The sequence below is a fragment of the Spathaspora passalidarum genome (genome assembly GCF_000223485.1).
Source record: "Spathaspora passalidarum NRRL Y-27907 unplaced genomic scaffold SPAPAscaffold_1, whole genome shotgun sequence".
In the NCBI taxonomy this organism is placed as follows: domain Eukaryota; kingdom Fungi; phylum Ascomycota; class Pichiomycetes; order Serinales; family Debaryomycetaceae; genus Spathaspora; species Spathaspora passalidarum.
This window is the reverse complement of record NW_006767425.1, coordinates 2,342,719-2,356,244: the sequence shown is the minus strand read 5'-3', so window position 1 is coordinate 2,356,244 and position 13,526 is coordinate 2,342,719. Positions and strand designations below refer to the sequence as shown.

General features: G+C 40.7%; 7 protein-coding genes across 7 annotated transcripts; 3 read left to right on the top strand and 4 right to left on the bottom strand. All coding sequences in view use genetic code 12, as the record gives it.

Annotated features, from left to right (window-relative positions):
• Nucleotides 1–208: 208 nt before the first annotated feature.
• Nucleotides 209–2,266, top strand: SPAPADRAFT_58908 (uncharacterized protein; the record flags this gene model as incomplete). The annotated part of the gene is made up of 1 exon (XM_007373058.1): nt 209–2,266. One exon carries the CDS (start codon nt 1,212–1,214, stop codon nt 2,199–2,201), a length of 990 nt encoding a protein of 329 aa, XP_007373120.1.
• A 127-nt stretch (nt 2,267–2,393) lies between these two features.
• PUF3 (mRNA-binding protein) lies at nt 2,394–4,076 on the bottom strand (the record flags this gene model as incomplete). The annotated part of the gene is made up of 2 exons (XM_007373057.1): nt 2,394–3,806; nt 3,849–4,076. 2 exons carry the CDS (start codon nt 4,074–4,076, stop codon nt 2,394–2,396), a joined length of 1,641 nt encoding a protein of 546 aa, XP_007373119.1.
• Nucleotides 4,077–5,664: 1,588 nt separating this feature from the next.
• Nucleotides 5,665–7,954, top strand: SPAPADRAFT_58906 (uncharacterized protein; the record flags this gene model as incomplete). Its single annotated transcript, XM_007373055.1, has 1 exon — nt 5,665–7,954. One exon carries the CDS (start codon nt 5,707–5,709, stop codon nt 6,577–6,579), a length of 873 nt encoding a protein of 290 aa, XP_007373117.1.
• On the bottom strand, nt 6,606–7,808 carry SPAPADRAFT_131732 (uncharacterized protein; the record flags this gene model as incomplete). Its single annotated transcript, XM_007373056.1, has 1 exon — nt 6,606–7,808. One exon carries the CDS (start codon nt 7,806–7,808, stop codon nt 6,606–6,608), a length of 1,203 nt encoding a protein of 400 aa, XP_007373118.1.
• Nucleotides 7,955–8,738: 784 nt separating the features above from the next.
• SPAPADRAFT_131795 (anaphase promoting complex subunit) lies at nt 8,739–10,676 on the bottom strand (the record flags this gene model as incomplete). Its single annotated transcript, XM_007373054.1, has 1 exon — nt 8,739–10,676. One exon carries the CDS (start codon nt 10,674–10,676, stop codon nt 8,739–8,741), a length of 1,938 nt encoding a protein of 645 aa, XP_007373116.1.
• SPAPADRAFT_147233 (uncharacterized protein) lies at nt 10,663–12,223 on the top strand (the record flags this gene model as incomplete). Its single annotated transcript, XM_007373053.1, has 1 exon — nt 10,663–12,223. One exon carries the CDS (start codon nt 10,880–10,882, stop codon nt 12,221–12,223), a length of 1,344 nt encoding a protein of 447 aa, XP_007373115.1.
• Nucleotides 12,224–12,263: 40 nt separating this feature from the next.
• On the bottom strand, nt 12,264–13,439 carry LYS1 (saccharopine dehydrogenase (NAD+, L-lysine-forming); the record flags this gene model as incomplete). The annotated part of the gene is made up of 1 exon (XM_007373052.1): nt 12,264–13,439. The coding sequence occupies one exon, from the start codon at nt 13,404–13,406 to the stop codon at nt 12,300–12,302; it is 1,107 nt and encodes a 368-aa protein (XP_007373114.1).
• Nucleotides 13,440–13,526: the final 87 nt, after the last annotated feature.

The following is a 13,526-nucleotide window of genomic DNA, read 5'->3' as shown; positions in this document are numbered from 1 at the left end:
TGTATCAGTTTTTGATTTTCTTATCTTAGCTTATCTTTTGAACTTTGTTCTGTGCATACGCTTGAAATTTGCTGTGAATCTCAACTTAGAGCATGTTTCCCATTGTTTGTGCGTTCAACAGATATTTGCAGATTTTTTTTTTTATTTTGAGATTTATAAATATAAATCAATTGCGCATTATAGGATGCTATTCATCAGAATTACCATTGAGTTGAATAGACTGGTATGACAGGATACAATCATCCATCCGCTGTCAAACTAAAAATAGTAATGATGTCATGCACTATTGTTTTTTGTGTTCTAGATGTAGTTTTTGACCACATGGTCAGTAGAGTCGTTCTAGAATTAAGGTCACGGAGATAAGAGGTTGACTCTTAGTGGCTAGATGGTACTCAAAGAAAATTTAAGCGATCATAGCAACCTACTTCAATGGCTACAACTTGTACTCATTTCCTAGGTTCACAACCAAGATACAACGAAACAAAATAGTAAGAATTTTTGTAGCGAGTATATCCGACCACGGCAAATCCTTCATAAATCTGAAACTTTTTTTTTGTTGCTTAGTTGGTTTCTAAAATGAATTAACCGTATTAAGATCTAATTGGATATTGACCAATGTGTACTAGACATTGCTAAGTTTGCTATCGTGGCCATCGTATAGTAGAGAGACAACATAACAAAAAAAAAAACCTTCGCCCCTGCGGCGTTAACATCATTTCGGATCCGAATTGAAATAAGTCAAGCAATTAATCCGTGTCGGTAAAATGTATCCGATTTTAATTACTAAATTGAGAATTATTACAAAAAAAAAGAGTAATTAGTAATCACCAGGATGAATTTTACTCTGTATATAAATAAAAATGTAACCTCCGCTTTTAAAAACATGCAAACCACACTTCGCCATTAACAAACAGGCACAGTTAAATTTGCTCATTCAATTGCATCATTTTCCGTTGAAATCTCACAGAACAAGTGCGCGCGCCACATTAAGACGACCAGGCATTGTTGTTCTTAAACTGTACATCAATTCCCGGGCTTAACATAATACAAACGGGCAGGAGAAAAAAAAAAAAGAAATTTCACAGACTTTTTTATTTTATATATTAGCAGCATCCTTGGACTGTAATAGTTTTGCATATTCTGGACATTCAGTCTATAAGTGGGACACACTTTAATTTAAAGAAATATTATAGGAAGACACTATTCACAAAATGTCCTTTGATTATTTGGGCCAACGTGCTCTTGATTCTATCAAAAATACCCTTCGTTTCCAGAACGAGGCTATAACCAATTTGTACCAAGAATACGACCAGGACTCATTTGCTTCAAAAAACTTTCTCAAGTCAATCGAGACTATGTTCAACTGTATAACTAAATCCCAGGGTAAGATTGTGGTATGTGGTATTGGAAAATCTTACAAAATTGCCAACAAATTAGTGGCCACGTTGAACAGTTTGTCGATTCAATCTTCTCTTTTACACCCTTCCGAAGCGTTGCACGGTGATTTAGGGATGATTAACGAAAATAAAGACTGTATGATTATGATCACTGCCAGTGGGAATACACCGGAGTTGATCAACTTGTTACCTCACATATCCAATACTGTTCCCATCATATTATTAACATGTAACGAACAGTCTATATTGGCCAACCACAACCAGGTGTCTAGTTTGTTACTTGTTCATTTACCACAACATTTAAATGAAGACTCTATTCACGGATTACCTGCGCCAACCGTGTCCACCAGTTTATCTTTAATACTTGCCGATTCAACAATCCTAGCTTTATCGGAGTTGATCGAAGACGATTTAATTAAGCGAAGAAAGCTTTTTTCCAAGAAGCATCCTGGGGGTAACATTGGTTCCAAATTGAACCAAGAGTTTGGCACGGAAAAATCATCCACCATTTCATTATTAAGTCTTGGTTTGTCACAAACTTCATCTGTTAGCTCCGATGACGAATCAAACATCTTCATGACTGCTGAAACAAAACCAGCTGTGAAGATACTAACACATGATGAGGTTATGAACATACAGGAATTAACGTTGTTGCAATATATCACCATATACAAGTATTTAACCATCGACCAGACTGAATTGACTATGGATTGTAACAAGATTAAACAATTGTATAGTGCGTATTACGAGACAGGACAAGATTGGAATAAATTCAAATGGGAATTGATGAGAGGATTTTCTTGATTTTCGTATAGTTTTTTTTGGGTTTTTATAAAGGGGTTTTAATATAAGGATGATTTGTTAGTATCAGTTGTAGCATTCCTGTAGTATCTTTATTAGAGAGCGCTTCTCTGAACTTGCAAGTATATACACTACAATTGGCACAAGATATATACAAAATTATTTATAAACAAGCATATTTACATACAAACAATCTTAATCGTCTAAAGCAGTTTCAGCAACAATAATCATCTTTTCAACACTAGCCAAATGTTTCCCACCATAATTATTCTTGTTGGAAATCTGTTTCAAATATTGTCTCAATTTAAGCACAAGTCTCTTCTTCTCGGGCAGCTTTGAATCAAACCCTTCAACCAATTTCTGAATGACATAATTGGCATACTGATCCTTCATCATCAATGCAAGTGATGAATCATCCGACACTAATTCCATAGAGAAATCTTCATTGCCAATCATGACTTCGTCAAGAATCTTTCTCTTTTGGGCCGTGCTTCCAAACTTGATGCACTTCTCAATGACATTCGAGGCAAACTTATGCTTGGAGAAGGTTACCACTGACCCAGTAACCACTTTCAAAATCTCATTACGTTCATTTTCATTCCCATGTTCCAAGATATGTTGAATGACATAGTTCCCGTATTGGTCTTGAATCAAGTAGAATATATACCTATTCAATTGTTCAAGAATGTCCTTTTGGTCATCCAAGTTGGAAAATTCAAGCAAGCGCTGAATGACTCGACATCCATAGGGATGAATACTCAATTGGTAAATCTGGTCACTCAAACTAGTCAAGATGAATCTAATCTTGTCAAATGGCTTAATCATCTCTATCGATTTCTGAATGACGTGGTTCCCATTTTGATCCTTGGCACAAATCAAGATATAATCCTTGAGTTCATCAATGATGGCCAATTGTCCAGGTAAACTCAAAGATTCAAGGGCACGTTGAACAACTCTGCATCCATACATTTGTAAACTCAATTCATAAATATGACCCTTCATCTTGGTCAACAAAAACTCCTTTTGATCCTTCAATCCATATTCGAAGTACTTCTGAATAACATAGTTTCCAAACACATCAGTCATCAAGTCATACGAGATATCTTTAATCTCATTGAAAACGGTCGCCTTCTCTTCGTCACTGGAACTATTCAACTTTTGCTGGATAAATCTTGAACCATACTGATCTTTGGTGAATTCTACCGCATGACCATAGATATCCTTCAAGAAAAACTCTTTATCCTTAGGGTTGGCTCGAATTTCTTCCAAAAGTGGTGATCTATAAATGTGATTGCCACCTGGAGCCTTACCTGCTGGGGCTTTCCCGGTCTTTCGCTTGTTTCCAGATGAATGTGGTGATGTTCCTTGTAATTCGCGAGAGTTTGGAGTAGGAGTTCCTTGTTTCGAATTATTGTTGGTTGCTACTGCTGGTGCTGGTGCTGCTGGTGCTGTTGCTAGAACTGGTGGTTGGGTAGGTGGAGATTGGGACATCACCGGCGAATAAGTAAATGGATGAAACATAAAACTGGCAGGTGAGAATTGACGATTCATTAATCCAATACCACCAGTAATGTTAATTGGAGATTTATCATCCTTGTCCTTCTTTTCCTTGTTTTCATCAGATCCCTCTTCTTCTTCTGCAGTTGGTACAACTGGTGGCGGCATCATTTGTGGTGGCATCATATGAGGAGGTGGGGGTGGGAATCCACCATAGTCCATCATTCCATATAATGCTGGGTCAACAAATTGTGGAGGAGGTGGAGAAGGAATCATAAATGGTGGAGGTGGACTGATTGGTGCTGGGGGTGGCATGACTTGTCCGTTTCTGTAGAACCCAGCTTGTGGGGGTGGTGGGGGTGGCATTTGGTTAGGATCCATGAAATAATTGTAAGTTGGTGTGAATGAAGTTGCCGTGGCTGGGTTCCAAAATCTTTGGTTGGCAGGGGCAGTATTGTTCAAGTTCTTGTCGCCAGATAAATCACTATTGATACTCAAAGAAGTACTTGCTTGAATTGGGGAATTGTTGTTATAATTGTCAATCTTTTCACTTATAGATTGTTGTCTTGAACTTCTTGGAATAGGCATATTCAAGTTTTCATTCAAGGAACCATGAGGAGAAGAATTCAATGCTCCGAGCGACTTTATAGGCTCGTTGGTTCCTGGCGAAGTACTCTTTAACGATAATTTTCCAAGTTCAATTTCCCTGGTGGCATCAGCAACAGTGGAGAATTTCTGTAAAAAACTATCTTGAGGTGGGTGTCTACTAGCGATACCTCCACTGATGGAAGCAGTGCCGAAATTGATACCTGCACCACCAGCCCCACCGGTGGTGCCACCAATAATATCAGTAGTTGCACCGTAATGGTTGCCTACCGGTGCTGTGATTGCGGAGAATGTTCCTCTCTTGATTCCAAAAAAGTTACTGCCGTCGATATCACTGCCATCATTGAATGAGAATCTTCTTCCGGAAGAACTAGTTGCGGTTAAAGAGTCCAACGGGTTGGAGTTGCCGAAAAGTTTGGCAACTTCAGGGTCAACTTGATCCAACACCGATTTGTATTGCGGATTCAAATTGGTGTTTGATTGCATCGGTGAAGTGCTTGCACTGGACCAGATAGTTTCCGAAGGCATGGTTTGATCAGTTGATAAAAAGTGAATGAATAAAAAGCGGACGAAGAAGTTATAAAGTTAATCTGGTGGTGGTGTTATTCAATGAGGTGTTTTTTTTCTTTTTTTTTTAAGGTTATATTTTTCTTGGATGGTTAGATAAACGGTTGCTAGTCTGGTTGTGCCTTTCGATCTGTTTGCGGTATGTGTCTGGTATGTCTGGTCTATGTTTGTTGATGTGGAATGTAATTTCTGTCTCTCTGGTTTCTGGTTGGTTTGACTTGGCTAAGAGATGTTTTCTGGGTTTTTTTGGTTGTCAAAAAAATGGGACGATGGTATAAAAATATGTACAAGCTTTTTCAGTATTTACAAGGGAAATTGTTGGAAAGTGTCGCGTTACACTATATCGTTAGCATATGATTGAGGTTAGCAGTTGAGTTGAAGACTCAAGTGAGACAGTGACCAGAAACGAAGGGGGACCGGATGTAGTTCAGTGGCAAGAGTTATGTTGTAAAAAAAAAACTCACAGAACGAAAAGTTGGACTGAACTAAAAAAACAGCCCAAAAAAAAAAATTGATCAGAAAATTTTTATTTTTTAGTTTTTTCCATTTCCGGTGATAGTCCGAAAAGAAAGTTATTGGAGCCACATTCACTTACATGGACAACTTGTATGCTTTGCTTGTTCAGCTTGGCACCGCTTGAGATGATTTCTTGCATGCTTCTACTATTTGTAAATCAAGTTATGAGTGTAAGCTCGGTTTGGTGCCCGGCTATACAACTTAAGCTTAACCGTGCATAGTCTCCATGTCGCACTTACCATTTCTGTCTACCTTTTTTTTTTCCTTTTCAATACATCTCGTAAAGCCGTCAGCTATTACCCTAAGTGTATACGATATCCCTATGAAGAAACTACCCAGTGAAGCATCAAATAGATTGATGAACATTCTATACTCTAAAACAGCCCCTAAAGTAGCAACAACAACTTCAAAACTATCCAAAACTTTATATGACGACAACACCGGCACCGACCCTTCATACTACGACTTGATCTCGAGACCAATCTTGCATGAAGCTCCCGACCTTGTGAAAAAGTATAACCCCGACTCCAACATCCTCAAGTTCAATTGCTTGAATTCATACATCACCAAACAGGATTTCTTGCGTGTTTTTCCAAGAAACTCCCAGTTTTACCGTGAGTTTTCCGTGGGAACGGTTCCTTTAGAAGTTGTCAAATCGAGAAATCCTCACGATTTGACATTTCAACAAGCCTACTACCTTGTGTTTCCCTCACAATTGCTTGCTTGTATATATCTCCACGAAACTTCCACCAAGATGCTCAATGGATTCCATCTAAATTTCGAATTCGCCAAGGTTGACGAGGTCACGTTAGCGACAATGTCGAGCCCGTTGATCAACACAGGCTATAGCAAACTACTTAAAACTATACCGCAACATCTGACTGATAACTATAAACTCATTGCCGAACTCATATCCAGCGACGCTAGAAGCAAGACCGTCAAGATCCAAAACTTACCGTTCAAATTACCAAACACAACCCTTCGAAAATTACTCCATGACTACACCTTCCAAAGATTACCACCCATAACCATAGATGTCAACAACGAAACCAACATTCAGTTAATGAGGTTCGGCGATGTTCATCAAGCTCAAAGGTTTGTGCGTAATTTCCATGGCAAGAAATGGGACAAGATAGATAAACGTAAACCAGAACAACAATTTTACGAACCTATACTATGTGAAATTGTCGATTAACACCTTGTATATACATGTACATAGAACTATTCACTTTCTAGACTTTTCCAACTAGACCGAACAATCTCATAAGTTGTAGCCTCATTGCTGGTCTCGACAATTACATACTTTTCCCAGATGCGCTTATTCTGCCAAATTATAATCACGCAATCAGTACCACTCCATCCAATAACCCCCTGGTCAGGCTGACTATCTAAATGATATTTATTCGTATTGACACAGCAGAAACTCCATGTGCTCTTAAAGTATTGCGGGATGGGTACACTCCCGGATAACCGGTTCAATACATGCTGTCGGTTGGGTGCTTCACCAATATTGAAAATATGTAATGTATGTTTATCACTAAGAACAGCTAATCGTGAATCATCAGGAGAGAACTTCATCGATGTTATTATTGCTCGGTCTAATCCTCTTCTGAACTCGTAGTGCAATACCTGATCGTGAGTGGAGTGGATTCTGATAATCGTCCCCGTTACACTTGCTGATGCAACAAGTGTCCCCGTCTTATTCAAAGTGATACATCGTAACTTCAGTTTATGAGCCTTGATTATATGTATAATATTTTGTCCAACGTCAACAATCTGGATTTGGCCCATGGATCGTGCTGGGAACGCAAGGGTTTGCGACTTAGTACTGGTGGAACTGAGTGAAGATATCGATGACGCACTGGTAGCTGCGCTATTACTAACACTGGCCAAATCGGCAATGCCAAACTCGTTGTCAATTGTGTCATAGCTGGTCAACATCTTTGGCGGGGCCGAAAAGCCATATACGATTATCTTATCCCTCAACACCACAATGATTCGGATCCGCGATAGCAATACATTGATAACAGGACTGTCAAACTCCAAAGTCAAACTAACTTTGCGTTTCAAGTCATCCCATATGACCAACTTATTCGGAGCAAATTTGGGTGACTTTCCCCCGCCAATCAATCCGAGATAGTTTGTTCGATGAAGCATGCTGATCTGGCCGATCCCGGTACCTCCACCATTGGTGGTGGTGGTGGTGGTGGTTGTTGTTGTTTCCGATGCAGGAAAGTTTCGTTTGACTCGTAAATCAATGGGGTTTGTGTTGTAGACCAAGAATCCTGATTCGTGACCAATGGCAAAACACCCTTGGTCCTGGTTGAAGTTTATACATAATATCCGTGAATCCTTGGAGAGACCGGGTGTAGCGGTTCCTGGACCGGAAGAGGAGGAGGAGGTGTTGGTGGTGGTGGTTGCCATCATGGTTGTTGTTGTTGCAGTGGTGGTTGTATTAATAGTATGGGTACTCATGTCATGAGGTAGTGTAATGCAAAGATAAATAAACTAACAATAGTAGTGAAGAGGTGAACTAATGCAAAAATTGTGGTGGGAATGTGGACTAAAGTAGGAAAAACCTGGTGATGGGGGTTTTCTACAGATCAAAACAAAGCCTGCCAAATTTAGACTAAATAAGGGGGAGGAGGGGGGGAAACAAACTATAATGTGATGCGGAAAAAAATGTAAACAAGAAACTTTGACCTAAATCTGACGATGTTAGAACGATAGTCACATCTATTGCAGTCAGTTTCATGGAGTGAGTATAGCATCACTACAACAACAACATATACTGTTCCAGTGGCATCGGAGCTTTACATTACTATATGATACATACCCTCTTCTACATCTGGTGTGTTTGGATTGCCTATTTGGGACTGTTACGTCACGACACAATCTCGTAATTGTTGCCTCTGTGTAAGAAGCTGTTGCATGGAATTCCGGTTTGTAACACTTTGCGTTTGTATCCTTGTCTACCGTGTTTCCGCACATCTCCACCGTTTCCGCGGGTTTCCCCCCCTCCGGGTGCTCCTGGGGCCCTCGCTGTTAAGATTTATATCATAGAAACCTTAATTCACTTCACCATCTCTGTTTGTGTCCACTTACACCATCTCTGGTTTGTATTACTAGGTTCATCTACACCACAGTCGTCAAATGACAATTGTAAACACAACACAAACTCGTCATGAATTAACAATCAATAGAAAAACATTATCTTTCCCAAATAGGAAATAAAAGGATCTCGAAAATATTTTTTTTTATAAACATACGTCACGTAAATGCCGCTTGACTCGTTACCAATTGGTGACGGAATATTTTTTAGGTTTCATTTCCCCGGATTCTGATGGGTAATTTCTAATCACTTTCTATATCCATAACATCTTCATCTTCATCACTTGACTCCTCTCCCTTTTTCAAGTCGCGGGCAAGCGTGTCCACATTGTCTTCCTTAAGCCTCATTTTACCTGTCAATGGTGACTTGAAAGTGTCATCGGGACGCACATTTGCACCCACCTCTTGAATAAACACGGCACCATTGTCCTTATTGGCGTCCAATGCGCGTTTCAACAAGTCAGTAGCGATGGGATCACCGGGACTAATAGCCAACGCGTCATGTAACACGTCAATCAGTTTAAACACCTTGCCAAGCTTGAGATAAATGAGTCCCATCGCCGCCAAGATATTGGCATCGTTGTTGCGGTTGCTGATCTTAAGCACCTGGTTGAAACAGTCTAATGCCTTGAATGGCTCGCCATTTCTCCTGAAGACATGGCCGAGGTTGGAATGAATCGATATCCAGGTTTTACTATCGGAATTGAGGTATTTCGCTGCATCTAACGCTTCTTGAAAGAATAATTCCGCTCTATCGAATTGCAACTTGTGGAAATGAATCACTCCTAGCTCATTCAATAATAATGGGTCGGAATTGCAGATCTGGTACGAGGCAGAAAGGTACTCCTCCGCCAAATTCAAGTTATTCATTTGCAAATGTTGCATGCCTAGAAATAAATTAGGTAGGTGGGTGCCGGGGAACAATCTGGCTGCAAATGCGTAAGCACTTATTGCTTGTTCATGCTCACCTTCTGCGGCAAATGTGTGGGCAAATCCAATCCAGGCTTGCCCGAAATTTGGATTAAGTAGTGTGGCTTTACTAAAGAACTTTCTGGCTTCAATGACCTTGTTGATCGACAAGTAGTATGTACCGATTGCTAGCCAGGTGATTGGGTTTGTAGGATGGTTTTCGGCAAGCTGATGCGCCATGAGGAATAATTTGTTTTTTCCTCCAAGTTCATACAAGCAACTGAGATAATTGGGTATAATGTTGAAATTGTACTGATCGTACGCGAGAATCTTCTCACATATGGATAAACATGAATCGAAATTGCACTGAATGTAAAAGAAATCAGCACGACTTAGCAAAATATCACTATTCTCGCCCAACTCATACTCTTCCTTAAGGATATGTTCTGCTTCGTTGAACTTGTCCACGTTAAGATACTTGCTTAGTCTTGTAGTATACAACAATTTAATCAATTCCTCGTTGTCATCGGCATCTCTATAGTTTAGATTCAGAATAAACTCCCACTCTTCTGCCGGAGTCATTAAGTTATTACTAATCAACTCATCAAACGCTTCAAAGCACTTCACATCAATTAGCACCGCCTCCTTGTAACAATCCTTGGCTCGGTCGAAATTATTCTGATTGGCATAAATCAACCCTCGTAAATAGCACATGGATGCTTCGAGTTTGATTCCGCCGTCTATACTTCTCACCTGGTAATTGTCGTCTTTAGTGAATGGGTTGTTTTCACCAATCAAGTCCAATGCGTCACTCCATAACTCCAACTTGATCAAACAATACCCGGCAAGATACCTGCATCCGACATTTTTTTCAAACTCGGGTTTGGAAATAAGCAAGTTCTTGGCACGAAGGTAGTTGCCGCTCTGGAAGTAGACTTGCGCCAACCAGAATGCGTCATTAGGGTCATTGGTCAAGGTGAGGATCTTATCGCCAATGAATTCTGCGGTGGTGTAGTGGTGTTGCATTAAGGCGTCATGACGCCATAGTCGGAGCTTCTCCACTGGTGTGAGTGGTTCAGTAATCCGTGTCAGGTCCTTGGACAAGCTGAAGAAGGAAGACCGGTTGGATCCTGGTGTTTCAAAGAAATGCGGTGGTGGTTGTTGTTGTTGTTGGGGATTCGGTGGGGTGATGAACAATTCCTGTTTGCGCGTCATCATGGGGGAGATATATAGCGTAGAGTTGTGCTGCAGCGGAGTCTTTTGATTCACCATGATGGATCAATTGTATAATCTGTTTGTCTATATAAACTCTAAACTCTGACAATTGTTGTTGCAAGTTTTTGCTCGTGTTGATTTGGCGCCAGTTCAAAAGTTCACGGTACAAATTTTGTGCGACCAAACATTCATGAGAAAAATGTTAAGCTCATCGCTATTTTTCAGATTTGCATTTGCATCTTCTTTCAACCAAACCAGCCATGGCCAAAGACAAGAAGGTGACAATCGAAGATTCGTCTCCAGAGACCACTACCAGCACCACCATAAAGTCGTCCCTCAAGGGATCAACTACCACCACCCCAATAACCAAACCAACCACCACCACCACCACCATCCAATTCAGAATCTTTGTTGGATCATACGAACACAACCTTCTCTGTGTATCACTCATACTCGACCCCACCGGCACCAAAGAACCAGTATTCCAGCCTATCTTCCATTTCCAAGCCCATGCATTATCCATCAAATCGATAGACTTGGCCAAGAGATACTTGGTCACTGGGTCCAACGACGAACATATCCGGATCTACGACTTGCAAAAACGTAAGGAGTTGGGACACTTGCTTTCGCACAACGGGACAATCACCACGTTGAAGTTCTCCAGTGAAGGACACGACGACCCTACCGAAGTAGTTGACAAGTCCGGGAAGTGGCTCTTGTCCGGATCCGAAGATGGGAAGATCATCATATGGAGAACCAAGGACTGGGAAACGTTCGGGATCTTGAAGGGACATACCGCTAGAGTTAACGATTTAGCCATCCATCCCAGTGGTAAAGTGGCCATTTCTGTGTCTCAAGACCAAACTATCAGATTGTGGAACTTAATGACTGCGAAAAAGGCCGCCGTGTTGAAGATAAAGGGAAGAGATCACTTGGGACAACTGGGAGAGTTCGTCAGATGGTCATTGGCCGGTGACTATTTCGTGGTTGGGTTACTCAACCAATTGTTGGTGTACAAGACTTCCTCGGCTAAGATTGTCAAGAAGATTAAGTTTTCAACCACGTTGATGTGTATTGATATTCTTTTGGTCGCGGGTAAAGAATGGTTGGTTACTGGATTGGGTAACGGAGCTATTGATTTCTACGATTTCCAAGAACAGATTGTGTCTACTGTTGAAGAAGACGAACTGAAGGTATTGGATTCTAAACCAGAACAACTTAAACCTGTATTTGAATTGCGTGGTCACACCAATAGAATTAAGGGCATCTCATTTTATAACGAAGAATTGCCTTTGCTCGTGTCTGTGTCTTCTGATGGTAAGATAGTCGTGTGGAACTTATCCGAGCAAGTCCGCGATCAAGTTGCTATTTACGACACTGGTGAAAGATTAAACTGTGTGGTTACCTCCCCGGAAAGTATTGAAAAAATGGATACTATGAAGAGAAGATTCACTTCGTTGGAAGACATGCACGGTGAAGAGGAAGGCGGCGTCAGTGAATCTGAATACGAAACTGACGGCGAAGAAATTCAACGAATCATGAAGGGTAAGAAAGCCAAAAAGAAAAAGAGCAAAAAGACCAAGGTTAGTGTTACTTTAGAATAATCTTATTTTGATACATATATATATATATATATAAATATATTAATTTAATTGTAAAAGTAGAATTGAAAGGCGTAACTTATAATCTTGCAACGTGCTTGTCAAACAATTGTTTGGCTCTGACCCAGACTGGAGCAGTGTGTCTGTTTGGCAACTCCAACAAGGAAGGCATTAAATCTCTAGAAAAGAATTCCGAGGCCTCTCTTGGCAACAAACTTGGCAAGTGGTCAATAGAACACACCGATAACTTAGGACCCTTGGTAGTTTCAACAGGAACAGTTGGATCGTTGAAAACGGTAGCAATGGTGTAAACTGGGATTGGGTTGTGGGGGTTGGTGGTATCGGCAGACACATCAACAATGGTTCTCAATCTTCTGTCTTCGACATTCAAGCTGGAAAAGTCAATGAATGGAGGAATTGGTTGTGACAAGTAAATGCAGTTGACAAAGATATCACTTTGAACAATTTCTTGGAATGGACCACCCTTGGCGGTTTCAGCCATATCCCATTTAGCAATGTTAGCTTCTGGAATGCCAACCTTCTTGAAGAAATCAATGGCACCAGAACCACATCTGCCTAAGGCACCGATAACTAAAGTAGTTGGGTAAGCACCACCATTCTTGGCCAAAGCAAGATCCAATTGCTTCTTAACATCGGAAATCAAAGCGTCTTCATTAGGATAAGGTTGGACGCCAGGCAAGTTTTCGTTGTCGCTGTGAGTTTGCTTGAACGCCCAGTCCAAAACACCAATGGCAGCACCAGCAAAACCAGCATAGTACCCAAAGGCAGCGACTCTTCTACCTTGGTCGTTTTCCAAGAATTCCAAATCGTACAAAGTACCTTTACCGGCAGGGAATCTACTCAAGACGTCTTTCCAGCCGCCTTGGTCTTTGTAACAATGGGCAAATTGAACGTGTTCGTGGATCAAAGGGAAGGTCTCTTCTGGCAATTCTTTCAATCCCAAGATGATTCTGTCGGCGGGAGCACTCTTCCACGACCCTTCAGGAACAATGGTGGCACCAACTTCTTCATATTCTTTGGTTTGGAAAATTGATTGCGACGATTCTTCAACATATACCTTGAAGCCAGCATCCAACAATTGCTTGGTGGTTGTAGGAGTCAAGGCAGCTCTGTGTTCCAATGGCTTGGTTTCAGCTCTTAAATGGATTGTTACTGGTTGTGACATGATTGTGATGTGTGTATATTGATTGATTGCTACAGAAAAGAAAGGGAATAGAGATCTGACAAGTCTGAAAACTTTGTCCCTTTATATACGCCACGCTCTAGCGCATCGTGAGTAATCGAC